At 39.2% G+C, this 17,870-nt stretch overlaps 3 protein-coding genes across 3 annotated transcripts; all 3 read left to right on the top strand.

Moving 5' to 3' along the window:
* The first annotated feature begins 1,949 nt into the window (after window positions 1-1,949).
* On the top strand, window positions 1,950-2,882 carry LOC118077877 (olfactory receptor 5V1-like). Its single transcript, XM_035101604.2, has one exon. It carries the CDS (start codon window positions 1,950-1,952, stop codon window positions 2,880-2,882), a length of 933 nt encoding a protein of 310 aa, XP_034957495.2.
* A 2,508-nt stretch (window positions 2,883-5,390) lies between these two features.
* LOC118077977 (olfactory receptor 5V1-like) lies at window positions 5,391-6,326 on the top strand. Its single transcript, XM_035101693.2, has one exon. It carries the CDS (start codon window positions 5,391-5,393, stop codon window positions 6,324-6,326), a length of 936 nt encoding a protein of 311 aa, XP_034957584.2.
* Window positions 6,327-10,214: 3,888 nt separating this feature from the next.
* LOC118077976 (olfactory receptor 5V1-like) lies at window positions 10,215-11,150 on the top strand. Its single transcript, XM_035101692.2, has one exon. The coding sequence runs from the start codon at window positions 10,215-10,217 to the stop codon at window positions 11,148-11,150; it is 936 nt and encodes a 311-aa protein (XP_034957583.2).
* The last annotated feature ends 6,720 nt before the right edge of the window (window positions 11,151-17,870 follow it).

The raw sequence follows: 17,870 nt of genomic DNA, 5'->3' as shown, positions 1-17,870 counted from the left end.
GGGTGCCACAGTGACCTGAACTGACATGTTGGCATTTGCATTTCTGTGCTGCTGTGGAACTTAGAGTGTAGTTCATTAATAGCCTTAGTCATCTTCAGCTAAGAGAACACAGCCATTCATCGGTATGTTTCTCCATTAATACTGTAGTTGTAAATGCACCTTATTGCGAGTTTTCCCCACTGGAAATAATTTAACTTGTTTCCAAATAGACATGCATAATATAAAAAAGTATACAGCTTGTTGTTTACAAATTTGCATTTAGTAGAATAAGATGTGCATAACATGCATTTATTCCTGGAAATAACATTCACAAATACATTATATTAGGGGAAATGGGTTCATAAACTGTATATTATGAGAAATATGCAGTAAAATGCCACTGAATTTTCAAGAGGGGTTTTCTTTTAATAAAAGGGCAGTTAGATGTGGAAGTGTGGAGAAGTGTGGTGGGAGGTGGAACTGAAATTGAAAGACTCGCCCATCCTTGGATGAACACACAGGCTACACATGTAGAGACTGAGATTCTGTTGGACTCAGACCACAGATTTTTTCTTCTCAAAGAGATCTAGCTTGATTCTATAATATGTATCTGCGGTGGTTTTAATATGTATACATCTCTAAAGAATTTGTTCCATGTAGCAATTGACAAGTTATCTACTCTCCATGGCAACATAACAGTTTTAATTTACTTAAAAGGAGATCTTCCTAGGCCAGTTCAGTGATGTCAAGTAAATTCTTGGATCAAGAGAAGGAAAGGAATCTGTAGGCGACCAAGTAAAAAACTCCTCTGGCCTGTCAAAGCTTACATTAGTACATACTGAAGAAAGTAAAAGTTAGTCAAAGCTCCTTAGTAATCCTAAAAATTTGTGATCAAATGTTGGGAAAGAAATTGCAGGAAATCAACCTAAGCTCCTCACAGGTTCCAACATTAATATATAGATAGCTAAAAATGAAAGAAGTTGAAGCTACAGAGCAAGAGTAAAAGTCTATCACCTCTATGGGCGAAAGATTTTGGGTATAATATTGAATATGACGCATGGTTGAAACTGTGGAACCAAACTTTGTAATTTACTGCATGTACTACCCTGAAAGAGAATGCTTTGAAGATGATGTATAGATGGTATTTAACATCAGTAAAATTGGCTATGATGTTTAGGATGAGTAGCAAAACATGCTGAAAATGTAAAGAGAAGGATGGTGAATTTTATCATATGTGGTGGACATGCGATAAAATCAAAAGATTTTGGGAAATCATATATAATGAAATGAAAAAGATTTTAAAATATACCTTTCCCAAAAAACCGGAAGCTTTTCTATTAGGAATTATAGGACAAGAGATAATGAAAGGAGATCAAGTAATATTTATGTATGTGACAACTGCGGCTAGAACTTTGTTAGCCCAAAAATGGAAAACTCAGGAGTTACCGATGATTGAAGAGTGGCAGACGAAAATTATGGATTATGCGGAATTAGCAAGACTCACTAGCAGGATCCGAAACCAGGGAGAGTCAAGGTTCCAAAAGGACTGGAGTAAATTTGTGGATTATATGGAGAAGAACTGTAGAAGTTTAAAGACACTTGCAGGACTGAAATAAATCCTACGAATTGACTTTAAGTAGATGAAATAAAGGAACTGCGAGATAGGAGTGAATAAGAAAAACGAATGGGGGAAGGAGGGAAGTCAAAGCTCGGCAGAGTAAAGAAAATTGTAATGATTGAAAAGATATTAAGATGATATCTTATTATATCATATTATGTGTTGTTGTGTTTGTGGCTGTATGTGTGGTTTGTTTTTGTTTAAATGTGTTTAATTGGAAAATCTAATAAATTGCTTTTTTTAAAAAGTCTATCACTTCTTCCTTTGTTCATTTATTTTTTTGCACCACCACACCAAATAACATATTTTTGCTTCTGTCTACAGATAAAAATCAATCTATTAATATAATAAAATGGATGTCAGTAATGAAACCACTCCTTTCGAATTCATCCTTCTTGCATTTTCAAACAGCAGTGAATGGAATTTCCTCCTCTCTGGATTTCTGGTCATCACTTATCTCTTCACACTCATGGAGAATATTCTCATCATCACATTTGTCTTTGTAGAACCAAGCCTTCAAACTCCCATGTACTTCTTTCTGAGCAACCTATCCTTCCTAGATGTCTGCCAGACTACAACCACCATTCCACAGATAATAGTGCATCTGATCTCAGGGGGAAATGCCATATCGTATGAAAGATGCATTACGCAACTATTTTTCCTTCTTTTATTCATTGGTGCTGAGACACTCCTGTTGGCTGTCATGGCTTATGATCGTTATGTTGCCATCTGCAATCCTCTGCACTACAATGTGGTTATGAATTACAAACTTTGTGCCCAACTGGTGTCAGCTTCTTGGTTCACAAGTTCACTCAATGCCACCATCCACACCCTTTTCACATTGTGCCTGTCCTTTTGTGGTATGAATAAGATCAACTACTTCTTCTGTGACATCCCTCCCCTCCTAGCTATTTCCTGTGGTGATATCTCTGGCAATATTATTGCCATGCTGGCTGCTAGCCCTGTAATAGGCATTGGACCAGCTATGTGTGTCCTCCTTTCCTATATTCACATCATCTTGAGGGTTCTGAAAATGCATTCTTCCTCTGGGATTAGGAAAGCCTTTTCAACTTGCGCTTCTCATCTCACAGTTGTCCTGCTCTTCTATGGCAGCTCTATTTTTCAATATATCAGGCCCTTCTCCAGCTACTCACTCAGCAAAGATAGCAAGATTGCCCTTTTTAACAACATACTCTCCCCTTTGTTGAACCCACTGATCTACACCCTCAGAAACAATGATGTGAAGGGGGCACTGCAAAAGAGAATGATGAAGAAAATGCCATGAAATTCTTGGCTTTACTTTTTAATTGTGCCAGAGAGTAGAAGTTGAGGTTTAGAGCAGAGTAACTAGGGCCTAGAATTTATTTTTAATCTGATGTTACAAAAATGTATCAGGGTTGTATACCAAACAGTGCTGTAAAAATAAACAATATTTTTTTTAAAAAAATCCTGTCATCTAGTTTTTTGGCTGGACACCCCCAAAGGTTACATATTTCTGTTTTACATTTGGTACATTTGAAGGTTTGTTTAGAATGTCAGTTGGTGCAAGGTGCTGGGATTACTTGATTGTTGCTAAAATTCCCAATATTTTCTTTCCAGTCAGCGCTCCTTTAGCATTTTTCAGCCTCCCTTTCTCCCTTTGATTCCTGATTGGAAAAAGACACTTGTGTGTTTACCTCATGATGTGTACTCCTGAGCTTTGATGGAAATGCAGGCACTTAGGAAGGATGAAGGATCAAACTACTGCAGCTAATCAGATTTGTCATAGAAGGGGGGCAGTTGGATTGGCACTTTGTTAAGGTTGAAAATGCCCAGGAGTTGCCTAGCATTTAATTCTGTCATGGTGCACGCTAAGTATGCAGGGTCTAACTGAGTGACCTATTTGAGAGATTCCAACAAGGTTTAGGGTGTGGCATAGCTGTTCATTTGCACAAGCCCTATTGTATGGGTGTGGGGGTGAGGCCCTATTTATTATAAGGACCATTCAAAGTGCCTTTTACTCAGGATTTCAGTAAGGTTCTGCTGAAGGTCTAACATAAGTAACCCTTATATCATCAAGAGAACGATGGGGCAGAGGGATGACTGGTCCTGTCAACCAGTGACCCAAGTAGCTCTGTAAAACTCTTAACATGGGAATCTCACAGGAAAAAACAGCCCCAAACTCTTCAAAGTTTCTAAGTGTCCTCCCAGTAGCTTTATCAACTTTGTTTTCAGTGAAAAATGTCCAAATAATGTGAATCATTAAACTTATACCAGTGGGATTATTTTCTTGTTTTGTTTTTTCTACACTCCCGTTGCTTCTCCACCGCCAGACAACTATACACATGCCACCACACAGGGGAGGCCCAACTGGCATGCTTGTAAATATATAAAAGCACACACTGAAAGATAATAGGACAGTTTGCAATCTTTGACTTACAGCCATGAACTGCAACACAGAGAAAATATTCAGTAAGAACTCCCCCCTTCCCCATTTGGGTATCCAAGATTTAAACACAGTTTAAAGGATTCTGATTGGTAAGCCTTGCATGTATCTCAGTCTTACGTAAATGCCTCTCAATGCAAATTTGATATTTAATGCCTGGCTGATACTAAACATATTTCAGACTGTCTTTTCTAAGGATAAATTGAATGTAAGAAGAGCTATGTCAAATCAGAGTACAGCACCATTGTAGTCTAGTATCCGTTTCTCACAGTGACCAAACAGATACCTAAGGGCATCCCCCAAGCAGAAGCTGAGTGCAACAGCATTCTCCCAACTTGTGATCCCCATTAACTGGCTTTCAGAGGCATAGATGGCCTCTGAGAGTAGAGGCAGAAAGATAGTCATTGTAGCTAGTAGTCATGGATAACTTTAACCTTCATTAATTGTTCAGTTTACAGAACTGGCATGGACATATCCCCCACTCAGATTTACTGTTCATAAAAAATGAGAGCTGGTGCATTTTGACTCTCCCGGTGGCCTCTTAATCTCCTGTTTGTTGGCAGCAAGGTATTTAGTTTTGGAACAACTACTTTGTAGGATTCAATGACAATCAATAACAAGCAATGTTCAGAGATTGTTTAAAATATTCATGTTTGCTTGCTTCATCATTCCGGGAAGTCTCTCTCTCTCTCTCTCTCTCTCTCTCTCTCTCTCTCTCTCTCTCTCTCTCTCTCTCTCTCTCTCTCTCCATGGTGAATTATATGACAACTCTCCCACCCCCACTGTGTTTTATTGTACACTGCTCTGATAGTCTCTGTTGCGTGGTCTATAAATCTGTTAAATTTGATACTACCGGTATCTCCAAGCTTGCTGAGGATTTTTGTTTAAACCAAGTCTGACATTATCAGAACTAAGCTTGCACTATCAAGCCTGCTCAGTAGTGTCACCTGTCCTAGAGAACACCTTCCCTTCAGATGTCAAGAAAATAAACAACTATGTGACTTTTAGAAGACATCTGAAGGCAGCCCTGCATAGGTAATTTTTGAATGTTTGGTGGTTTATTTTGCTTTTAATATTTTGTTGCCAGCCACCCAGAGTGTCTGTGGCAACCCAGTCAGATGGGTGACATGTTAATCATCATTATCATTATCTAAGAGCATGATATCTTATGGAGAATTTAATGTTGTTCCCAATTTGGTAATACTCAGAGAGGACCCTTAAGTTATATATAGCTGATGTAAATCCATTGGCGCAAGCTTAAGTTTTAAATGTTTCTCCCTTTGTTCATTTAATTACCACCCCCCAAAAAACTAATAAAGTATTTTTTTCTCTGTCTATAGATAAAAATCATTTTACGAAGCTAATAAAATGGATGTCAGTAATGAAACTGCTCCATCTGAATTCATCCTTCTGACATTTTCAAACCGTTATGAATGGTGTTTCCTCCTTTCTGGATTTCTCCTCATCACTTATCTCTTCACACTGATGGGGAATATTCTCATCATCACACTTGTCTCCATAGAACCAAGCCTTCAAACTCCCATGTACTTCTTCCTCTGTAACCTATCCCTCCTGGACATCTGCCAGACTACAACCACCATTCCACAGATAATTGTGCACCTGATTTCAGGAAGAAATGCCATCTCATATGAAAGGTGCAAGGTGCAACTCTTTTTCTTCATTTTATTCATTGGTACTGAGACCCTCCTGTTGGCTGCCATGGCTTATGATCGTTATGTTGCCATCTGCAATCCTCTCCGCTATAATGTGGTCATGAATTACAAACTCTGTGCCCAGCTGGTGTCAGCTTCTTGGTTCACAAGTTCGCTCAACACCACCATTCACACATTTATCACATTCCGCCTGCCCCTTTGTGGTATGAATAAGATCAACTACTTCTACTGTGACATCTCTCCTCTTGTAGCTATCTCCTGTGGGGACATCTCTAGCAGTATTATTGCCCTGCTTTCTACTAGTCCCATAATGGGCTTTGGACCTGGCATGTGTGTCCTTCTTTCCTATAGTCACATCATCTTGAGGGTTCTGAAAATGCATTCTTCAGATGGGATGAGGAAAGCCTTTTCAACTTGTGCTTCTCATCTCACTGTTGTCCTGCTCTTCTATGGTGGCTCTATCTTTCAATATATCAGGCCCTTCTCCAGCTACTCACTTAACAAGGATAGAATGATTGCCCTCTTTAATAACATTCTCTCCCCTATGTTGAACCCACTGATTTACACCCTCAGAAACAAAGATGTGAAGGGGGCGTTACAGAAGAGAATGATGAAGAAAATGTTGTCCTGAAATAGACTGATACCAACAAATCCTTGGATTTATCTTGTAGTAGTGCTGGGAAATTGAATGTGGGGGCTTGGAACACTATAGCTAGGGCTTGAGATGTCTGTTTTTGTTTTAAAGCCTGTGGGGTGTTCCAAATATTCAGTTTAGTAGTAGGCCAAAATCTTTCCTCCCCCCTCCCCCCCAAGAGAAAGATGGTTACATTTTTCTGTTTCATATTCAGGGCAACTGAGAATTTGTTCATCATTTCAGCTTGAGGCTTTAACTCATGGTGGGTATTTCTGGCAGTTTGCAAGGATGAAGGGTGCAGACCAGTGGTAAAATGCTCTGTAGAATGTACATAGAACTCAAATTTCAAATAGCCACTTCAACTGTTTCAAACGTAAAGTAAGCACATCAGAAACCCTGCATATGTGGATATTTGTATTTCACTGAATTTTTCTGCCGTTAAAAAAAAAGTCAAATACATTCCCCCCCCCCAATTGATGAGGAAACTTTTTTTTACTTTTTTTTCTTTTGGACAGCACTATTTCATATCATTCCAAAAATATAATAATGAAAAATCTCCAACACTTTTCTCTGACTGTTATTATTGGCTTAAATATTGTACTATACCAGGGCTTATCATTACAGACTTGGACCCCCCCCTTCTCATTACTTTATAAAAGTGTCTGCTTTAGATAGACGCTATCTGTCATTAGTTGTTGTTGTTGTTGTTGTTGTTGTTGTTGTTGTTGTTGTTGTTGCAGCTACCAAAAAACATCTTTCCGCAAGCCTTTTAAGTCAAGATGTATATTGGGATTTTTTTAAAAAAATAACTTTTTGTTATTGTTTTGTTTTGCTTTGCTTTGTTTTATCACTTGTTGTTTCCTGCCCTGGACTTCTTTGGAGGAATGACAGGATAGAAAGCTAAATAATTTTAATCATCAACATTATCCAGATACACGTAGTGATAATGTTTTAGAAAGAAAAAATTAGTTGAATTCTCTGTGTAACCTTTCAAACGTGGAATTCTTATTCCTTGCCTACATTTCTGTTCCTACTTAACTAACCTAAGTCCCAATGATTTCAATATGCTTCCCCCAAGCATGACCAAATTTGGATCTAGCTCCATAATTTTAAATTGATGTTCAAGTGGTATACTTGGAACCAGTTGTATTTCATCAAAAAATGGCACATACTGGAAGTATGGAGATAGAATTGCTGATGACTTATATTTCATGTATTTTCTCTAAAGATTTAATCCTTTCAGGAAAAAATAAAAGGTTAATGCAGATAGTGTGGCAACATCTTCCAATGAAACATTTGAAAACATGCTGTTGTTTGTTGCTCATTTGATAAGGAAGGGAAAGCAAAAAGCAATTTATTCATAAATAGTTGGAATTTGTTTGTGACATTCTGGAATGGTTGTAAGGTCCATTCAACTCAACAAATTTTCTTTCCTAGACTTCCTTTTGATGCATCATATTATGGAATAGAACATTGTTGGCCTCTGTCTGTCCTGAGAGACTATGGAGTGTGCCTTAGGGGGTGAAGTCAAACTGCTGTGTTAGCAGCACCAAAGTAACCTCCTTGGGGTGCAAGCCAGGGCAGTGTGTATGGAGGTCCTGGGCTGCCCAGATAAGATGACTCCACCCCATTGGTCTTGCTGATGTGGTCCAAAGTAAATTAGAGTGAAACATTAGGCACCAGCCTGGCTGCAGGTGCTGCCAGAAGAAGGCATGCAAGGGACTATCCAATCGCCTTAGGGATTCCAATCTGGATTTGTGTAGGGCAGGCATCCCCAAACTGTGGCCCTCCTGATGTTTTGGCCTACAACTCCCATAATTCCTAGCTAACAGGACCAGTGGTTGGGGAAGATGGGAGTTGTGGTCCAAAACATCTGGAGGGCCGAAGTTTGGGGGTGTCTGGTGTAGGGTTTACTCACTACCCCTTTATTCTACTGAAGAAATCCCACAAGTCAGTGGCTTAGGATAAGAGTTTTCCTTCTCCTATAAGGACTACCTTCCCAGGTTGATGAACCCCATCTACTTCATCCACAAATATGCTTTTGTTGTGCTCTGCTTAAACTGTGGTTAATACATTTGTAAGCTGTGTAGACTCTTAACCTGAATGTGGGTGGGAATGTTCACAGGACAAAATGGCCCCAAACTCTTCAAAGTTTCTAAGTGTCCTCACAGTAGCTTTATCAACTTTGTTTTCAGTGAAAAATCTCCAAATAATGTGAATCATTAAACTTATACCAGTGGGATTAGTTTCTTGTTTTGTTTTTCCTACACTCCCTTTGGTTCTCCACCTCCAGACACCTATACATATGCTGCCACACTGGGCAGTCCCAACTAGCATGCTTGTAAATATATAAAAGCACACACTAAAAGATAATAGGACAGTTTGCAATCTTTGACTTACTGCCATGAACTGCAACACAGAGAACATATTCAGTAAGAACTCCCCCTCCCCATTTGGGTATCCAAGATTTAAACACAGTTTAAAGGATTCTGATTGGTAAGCCTTGCATGTATCTCAGTCTTACGTAAATGCCTCTCAATGCAAATTTGATATTTAATGCCTGGCTGATACTAAACATATTTCAGACTGTCTTTTCTAAGGATAAATTGAATGTAAGAAGAGCTATGTCAAATCAGAGTACAGCACCATTGTAGTCTAGTATCCGTTTCTCACAGTGACCAAACAGATACCTAAGGGCATCCCCCAAGCAGAAGCTGAGTGCAACAGCATTCTCCCAACTTGTGATCCCCATTAACTGGCTTTCAGAGGCATAGATGGCCTCTGAGAGTAGAGGCAGAAAGATAGTCATTGTAGCTAGTAGTGATGGATAACTTTAACCTTCATTAATTGTTCAGTTTACAAAACTGGCATGGATATATCCCCCACTCAGATTTACTGTTCATAAAAAATGAGAGCTGGTGCATTTTGACTTTTTATTTCTCTGTGCTGTCATTGTAGTCATTGGGGGGAGCACTCTTGGTGGTGTCTTAATCTCCTATTTGTTTGCAGCAAGGCATTTAGTTTTGGAGCACCTGCTTTGTACGCTTCCGTGGCATCAGTAACAAGCAATGGCCAGAGATTGTTTAAAATATTCATGTTTGCATCATCATTCCCTGAAGTGTGACTATCTATCTACTATCTATCTATCTATCTATCTATCTATCTATCTATCTATCTATCTATCTATCATCTATCTACTATCTATCTATCTATCTATCATCTATCTCTATCTATATCTATCTCTATCATCTACCATCTATCTATCTATCTAATCATCTCACCATGGTGAATTATATAACAATGCCCCCTCCACTGTGTTTTGTAGTACATTGTACACCACTCTGATATTCCCAGTTAGGTGGTCTATAAATCTGTTATTGTTAAGTGGTATAAAAATCTGTTAAATCTGATAGTATATCCAAGCTTGCCAAGGCTTTAAAAAAAGAAAGGAAATACAAGTCTGACTTGATAAGAACTAATCTTGCACAATCAAGCCTGCTCAGTAGTGTTGCCTGTCCTAGGGAAGACCCTCCCATCAGATGCCAAGAAAATAAACAACCATGTGAGTTTTAGAAGACATATAGGGAATTCTTCAATGTTTGACTGTTTATTGTGCCTTTAATATTTTGTTGGGAGCCACCCAGAGTGTCTGCGGCAACCCAGTCAGATGGGTGACATCATCATCATCATCATTTAGAGGATTCAGTGTTGTTCCCAATTTCATAATACTCAGAGAGGAGCCTTACCTTACGTATGGCTGATGTAAATCCATTGGTGGAAGCTAAGTTTTAAATGCTTCTCCCTTTGTTTCTTTAATTACTCCCCAACTAATAGAGTATTTTTTTCTCTGTCTATAGATAAAAATCATTTTACGAAGCTAATAAAATGGATGTCAGTAATGAAACTGCTCCATCTGAATTCATCCTTCTGACATTTTCAAACCGTTATGAATGGTGTTTCCTCCTTTCTGGATTTCTCCTCATCACTTATCTCTTCACACTGATGGGGAATATTCTCATCATCACACTTGTCTCCATAGAACCAAGCCTTCAAACTCCCATGTACTTCTTCCTCTGTAACCTATCCCTCCTGGACATCTGCCAGACTACAACCACCATTCCACAGATAATTGTGCACCTGATTTCAGGAAGAAATGCCATCTCATATGAAAGGTGCAAGGTGCAACTCTTTTTCTTCATTTTATTCATTGGTACTGAGACCCTCCTGTTGGCTGCCATGGCTTATGATCGTTATGTTGCCATCTGCAATCCTCTCCGCTATAATGTGGTCATGAATTACAAACTCTGTGCCCAACTGGTGTCAGCTTCTTGGTTCACAAGTTCACTCAACACCACCATTCACACATTCATCACATTCCGTCTGCCCCTTTGTGGTATGAATAAGATCAACTACTTCTACTGTGACATCCCTCCTCTTGTAGCTATCTCCTGTGGGGACATCTCTAGCAGTATTATTGCCATGCTGGCTACTAGTCCCGTAATGGGCTTTGGGCCAGGCATGTGTGTCCTCCTTTCCTATAGCCACATCATCTTGAGGGTTCTGAAAATGCATTCTTCAGATGGGATGAGGAAAGCCTTTTCAACTTGTGCTTCTCATCTCACTGTTGTCTTGCTATTTTATAGCAGCTGTCTTTTTACCTATGTCAGGCCCTTCTCCAGCTACTCACTTAACAAGGATAGAATGATTGCCCTCTTTAATAACATTCTCTCCCCTATGTTGAACCCACTGATTTACACCCTCAGAAACAAAGATGTGAAGGGGGCATTACAGAAGAGAATGATGAAGAAAATGTTGTCCTGAAATAGACTGATGTCAATAAATCCTTGGATTTATCTTGTAGTAGTGCTGGGAAATTGAATGTGGGGGCTTGGAACACTATAGCTAGGGCCTGAGATGTCTGTTTTTGTTTTAAAGCCTGTGGGGTGTTCCATATATTCAGTTTAGTAGTATGCCAAAAAACTTCCCTCTAGTTTATTGAATCCTCTCTCCCCAAACAACACAAAACAAAAACAAAATATAGTTACATTTTTTCTGTTTGATATTCAGGGCACCTGAGCATTTGTTCATCATTTCAGCATGAGGCTTTACTGCATGAAGGGTATTCCTGGCAATTCGCAAGGATGAAGGGTGCAGACCAGTGGTGAAATGCCATGTAGAATGTACATAGAACTCAAAATTCAAAAATCCTCTTCAACTGTTTCAAAAGTAAAGTAAGCACATCAGAAACCCTGCATACCTGGATATGTGTATTTCACTGATTTTTTTTTCTCTGCCCTTAAAAAACAACAACAATACTTTTTAAAAAAATGATGGAGAATTCTTTCTTTCTTTCTTTAGCATAGCAATATTTTATATCATTCCAAAATATTATAATGGAGATTCTGTTTAATTGGAAGATGTTGCCATGCTATCTGTATTCACCTTTTATTTTTCCTGAAAGGACTAAAACTTTGGATAAAATACGTGAAATATAGGCCATCAGCAATTCTCTTTCTATAACTCCAGTATGTGTCATTTTTTATGAAATACCACTGTTTCCAAATATACTACTTGAACATTTAAAATTATAGAACTGGATCCAAATTTGGTCATGCTTAGGGAAAGCCTATATAACTCAGTCCAGTAGGATAGAAATGTAGGCAAGGAATAAGAATTCCATGTTTGAAAGGACTACCTTCCCAGGTTGATGAGTCCCATCTGCTTCTCTCTCTCTCTCTCTCTCTCTCTCTCTCTCTCTCTCTCTCTCTCTCTCTCTCTCACACACACACACACACACACACACAGACACACACACACACACACACAATATGTTGGCTGCTTTTCTTTTGCTCTGCTTAATCTGTGGTTAATACATCTGTAATGTAATTATTATTGCATATTGTCTTTTTCTTTTCTTTTATCATAACCAATAAAATAATGTCTTTCCATCTTGACAGTGGTTGGCTTCTGTCAAAATCAAACTACTGCATTAGCAGCAGCAAAGTGACTATTTAGGTTGTTAATATTGTGCATACGGAAACAGGGAGCTGCCTGTACTCGGAGTTTTAATTTGTCAGATACAGTCATACCTCAGTTTAAGGATGCTTCGGTTTGAGTACTTTCAGTTTAAGTACTCCACAGACCCGTCTGGAATGGATTAATCCACTTTCCATTACTTTTCAATGGGAAAGTTCACTTCAGGTTAAGTACGCTTCAGGTTAAGTACGGACTTCCAGAACCAATTACACTCATACTTCGGGTTAAGTACGCTTTAGGTTGAGTACTCCGCGAACCCGTCTGGAATGGATTAATCCACTTTCCATTACTTTCAATGGGAAAGTTCGCTTCAGGTTAAGTACGCTTCAGACTTCCAGAACCAATTGTGTACTTAAACCGAGGTACCACTGTACAATCATGTGCTTACATTATTGGTATGATATTGATATGGTATTTAAAAATGGTGTTCTTAAGTGGTTACCAACAGTGTACGGTGCTGCTTGGTCACCCGGGACGGCGACCTGTTCCGTAGTGCACACACGCAATATCACTATGTAATGTCGCTACTTACCGGCACATGTGTCGGGATAGATCCTTGCCAGGATGGATCCTTGAGAATCCTGATGCTAGAGTGGTGCCGCCAGGATGGATCCTTGAGGATCCCAATGCTAGAGCGGCGCCACCGGCAAACTGCAAGCAAGGTTTCTTTAAAAGCTTCCCTCTGCAGCTTGCTCCCTCACCTGCTTGGCAAGCTTTGCTTCTTCCTGCTGGAGCAGAGGCAAGGGGCGGGCCAGGGAGGGGTGCCAGTGGCCGCCACTGATGCCCATCTCTGGCCCGCCCATCGCCTTTGTCCCAGCAGGAGGAAACAAAGCGCACCGGCCAAGGAAATGAGCGAGCAGCCAGCCACCGAGCAAGGCTTTTTACTGGGTGGCGGCTGGCTGCTCGCTCATGGGGGGGGGGGGTGTCGCGAGTGTTTCCCCCCTCCAGGGTGGCACCCAGGGTGGCCCGCTCCCTATGCATCCCTTGCTATGCCACTGGTGGTTACATAAAGAGACACTGATTTCATTAAAAATATGTTCATTTTCAGAAGCCTCTGATCTTTCAGATGTTGCTTGAGTACAGATCCCATTACACCTGACCATCAGCCATGTTGCCTGGGGCTGGAGGGAGTGGGAGTCCACAGTACACCTGAGGGCTACAGTTTGTGTTATTCTTCAACCATGTAAGATGTTAACTGCAATTTTGAAATGCCACCTTTAGCATCACTTGATTTCTTTCAGAAACTAGTGTTGTCTGTGGTCCACTTGTGAAAAGCATAAAGCCTGCACACCAGACCCCTAGGCTTGATCTGGATGGGGGCCCTGCACATTGGTGTTTTGCTTCAGGAAACAAGATTCACAGCAATTCGTTGCAACTTGCCTTACTACAGGTTGAGATCAACCAGGGTAGGAGAAAGAGATGAAGCTGGGTAGCGTGGAGACCCAAAGTGCCACCAAATACCTCATATTTTCGCATGAACATTTTTTTGGGGGGGGGGTTGTGCTACTATGGGGGGAAATGTGAGAACTGAAACACAGTTAATCTTCATAATTCATGCTTCTCGAAATTTTGTAACATGGCTCCCCTGCCAAAATAATGCATGCGTTTACTGGGTTGTAGTGCTCATGCCTAAAATCAATGAAAAAAGTGTATATTTGGGAACATTTACAATAAAATGCTGAGAGATATTCATGAGTATTAAAAGAAGAAGACTTTAATATAATGTGGAATTCTGAATAATTGAATTGAAATGGGGGGCACGGGAGAAACTGAGAGAAACCAACACTGACATATTCACCCATCACGAATTGATTATCTTTGAAATGGTCAGGCAAATATCACTTTTTAAAAGAAGGTGTTAAGCTGCTATAGGAACTAACCCTACCCTTCATGGCACAGGACCTTCAGAGATGCATAGATATTAACCCCATGCCACTCTAAGGTTTATGAAATTAATTCTGGTGAAAAGAATGATTGGTGGGGTGACAGCAGCTTGAGTCAGATAGCATCTTGGAGCTTTCGAGTCTGAAGACTAACAAGATCTCAGGGTGCTTGCTGTCTCCCTGGAGATCTGATGCAGGAGTCGTGAGCTTGGCTGTCAGAATCTTTAAGTCATATTACTACCTATGCTTAGCCTGTGTGCTCACGGGATCAAGTGTTGAAAAGCACTCTAGAGGCCATGCAGTCCAACTCCCCTCGCCCCAAAGCTTACATTATTATATGCATACAGATAAATGAAAGAGTAAGTGGAATCTGTTTAGTAATACTAAGAATTTGTAAGCAAGAATTAGGAAGGACCCTGTAGGCCATCCACCCAGACTCCTGACAAGTTGCAACATTAATATATACAGGTGAAACTCGGAAAATTAGAATATCGTCGAAAAGTGCATTTATTTCAGTAATGCAACTTATTTTTTTAAAATTTTTACAAATGCTTTCTTTTGGAAATTCCACAGTAATAAAGCAAATAGTTACAATAATATAAAAATAAAAATAAACATCGTTATTACATTTCATTAATTACATTTCATTTATAATCGACCCACCTAACGACAAATAATTACAGTTACAACAAATAAAGGCTTGATATATCTTGCTTTGCATGTCATGCATCTATCTCACATATTGGTTTCACCTTTTAAGTTGCATTACTGAAATAAATGCACTTTTTGACGATATTCTAATTTTCCGAGTTTCATCACCTGTAGTTGTTTAAAAAGAAAAAAGTTGAAACTACAATGCAAGAGTAAAATTAAAATACTTCTTTCTTTTTCACATAAGTTTCTCCAACACACAAATACCTCAACTAATTCATTTCCCCCCTCTGTCCACAGATATAATAACATTTCATGAAGCTAATAAAATGAATGTCAGTAATGAAACTGCTCCATCCAAATTCGTCCCCTTGGCATTAGGGACCCTATCACAGTGACCTCCACCCCCACGGAACAAAGGCCTAGTGTAGGATGGGTATAAAAACTGCACAGAACAACATTATGGGATTTAAAAATAGGCCCCAACTTTGTTCATTCCAGATGTAGGTAGGCTTTGGCTGAAGCATTGGACGTATATCCATTCTCAGCCCCGTGTTTGGGGCAAGGGTCAAACTTGGAGTGGAAGGACCACCTCAATGAATCCTTGCCTCCTTAGACATGAGTGTTACATTTGTGGAGCCTCCCAATCCTTTGTTGATTGCCCCAGAGACTGGTCCTTCAAGGTCTTGCCATATTTTGATTGAGGTCAGCATTGTTCTTGATTTATGAAAAGACAGCTACTCTTACTAACATAGAGAGTTCTCTCAAGGAAATGCCTTGTTTCCTTTCTCTTTGTGTGTCTCTCTCTCTCTCTCTCTGTGTGTGTGTGTGTGTGTTTATAATCTTAGAGGAACATACAATGAACACAAACATCAAGTATTCCTTACAAAGAAATGCAACATTAGGTACAACTGTGGCTATACAATTCAAGAATGTTTTATTTGAAACATACATGACCTTTCTGTATGATTTAGTTAAGATGCAATTGACTAGCTAAATGACTTTGAAAAACTTCTGGCAATCTTGCCTTCCTGGAAAAGCACTTGGGGTAGAAATCCCCAAAGGCATTATTGCAAATATATGAAAGGAAACTGTGAAATCCACAAGCAACCCACAAGGAATGCTACCAACAGCGAGAAGGCTCATCTCACAGGTAAGGAAATGAATGTGTTATGGATGGGTGGAAAAAAATAAATTCAATCAAAATTAATAAATGCATGCCACCAGTTGTGATATAGTCAAATATAGAATGACTCTCTACTGACCTCTAACATACTATGAATTTTCATCTGCATGTAAGTGAATGAGAACTCAATAGGATCTAACAGCTCAACTGAAGTTAGTTGCACTTAATACCTATTGATATTTATATTATTTAAGTCATGAATAACTTGATCCAGTGGTTTCAATTGACATAGAAAGTGCAACCTTACAGATAACTACTTAGAAGTCTATCTCAATGAGTTTAGTAATGCTCACTCTGAGACAACTTTCTACAGGATTGCAGCCATAGTGTGGCTCTGACACAAAGCATTTTAAAGGACAATGAAGAACAATTATTTAATAAAATGTCACACATTAGTGGTAACCCATGGGACCTCACATTCTGAACTTTTGTCCATATTATTATTATGGTATTATTATTATTATTATTATTATTATTATTATTTGTTGTTGTTGTTGTTGTTGTTGTTGTTGTTGTTGTTGTTGTTGTTGTTGTTGTTATGTATGTTGCACATGTGTATCATCTTCTTTGTGTTTGGATTTCCACACCTGGGAAAGCAGATATTTGCACAATTTATTAGAATTAGTTTTTGTGTGCTGCAAATGTATTTGTCCATGTATCCTATATGTCCTTACATGATTGCTTAATTATAAGATAACCAGAGGTTTGAGGCAGGTAGATTGAAAAGAAATATGAAAAATCAGATTAGGAATCCCCTAAGAAGAGTTAACATGTAATACTTGACTAAGCACTTCTTGAATTTCATCCTTTAAAAGCCATTGTGTATAAGAGATTCTAAATGACATAGTGAGTTTAATTAATTGACTCAATGGCTACCAGATTACACCGATGGTTTTGTTTATAGTTTTCAGAAGAGGCCATGTTAAATGCAGGTGTATTTATTAAACATCAATATACATTTGTCAGGGAGCCCAAGCCTAATTAGGATTTCCCAGCTGTGAAGACTCAAGTGTCTAAATATTTGGGTATGTTGTCCATGTTTTGAACACTTGACAGAGAAAACACCTGGTTAGCTCAATTGGTTAGAGTCTGGTGCGGATAGCACCCTGGTTGCAGGTTTGATCCCTGTATGGGACAGCTGCACATTCCTGACTTGCAGAGGAGGGGGTTGGTCTAGATGATCCTCAGGGTTCCTCCCAATTCTGTAATATGGTTTTCCACACCACAGCCCATCAAAAGATAATATGAATAAAGAAATGTATATTAGGGGAAAATGTGCATAGAAATGCATATATTAATGAAAACAGCATATGCAAATGTATTATATTAGGGAATGTTGCTTGCAGAAATTAGGAGGAATATGCAGGTAAACAACTTTGAATTTTCATGTGGTTTTTATTTTTTTTATTTTTAATGCAAGCAGATGCAAAATTGTGGTGAACTGAACTCAAGCCTGGAAGAAAAAGAGAAAGTGGATAGGGAAAAGTTTGTCTCTCTCTCTCACCTAATAGTAGAACTGTGTGGGGACATGCAATGAAGCTGCAAGCTACAAGGTGTAGAAGAGACAAATGCTAGTACTCCTTCAAAGGCAAACCACGGAATCCATTGTCAAAAGAGACAGTGGTATTGTCAGCTACTTAAATGTAGAATCATAGCATTATGGAGTTGGGAGGGACCCTTGAATGACTTTCAAAGAGTTTTAGACAAAGACTATCAGTTGGCCCTAGTTCTCCTTCCACCGTTCGAAGCTGTATGCCTCTGAATGCCAGTCTCTTGGAATCAGAT

The sequence above is a fragment of the Zootoca vivipara genome, chromosome 13, assembly GCF_963506605.1.
Source record: "Zootoca vivipara chromosome 13, rZooViv1.1, whole genome shotgun sequence".
Classification (NCBI taxonomy): domain Eukaryota; kingdom Metazoa; phylum Chordata; class Lepidosauria; order Squamata; family Lacertidae; genus Zootoca; species Zootoca vivipara.
The sequence above is the reverse complement of the archived record's forward strand: the minus strand, read 5'-3'. Positions and strand labels throughout refer to the sequence as shown.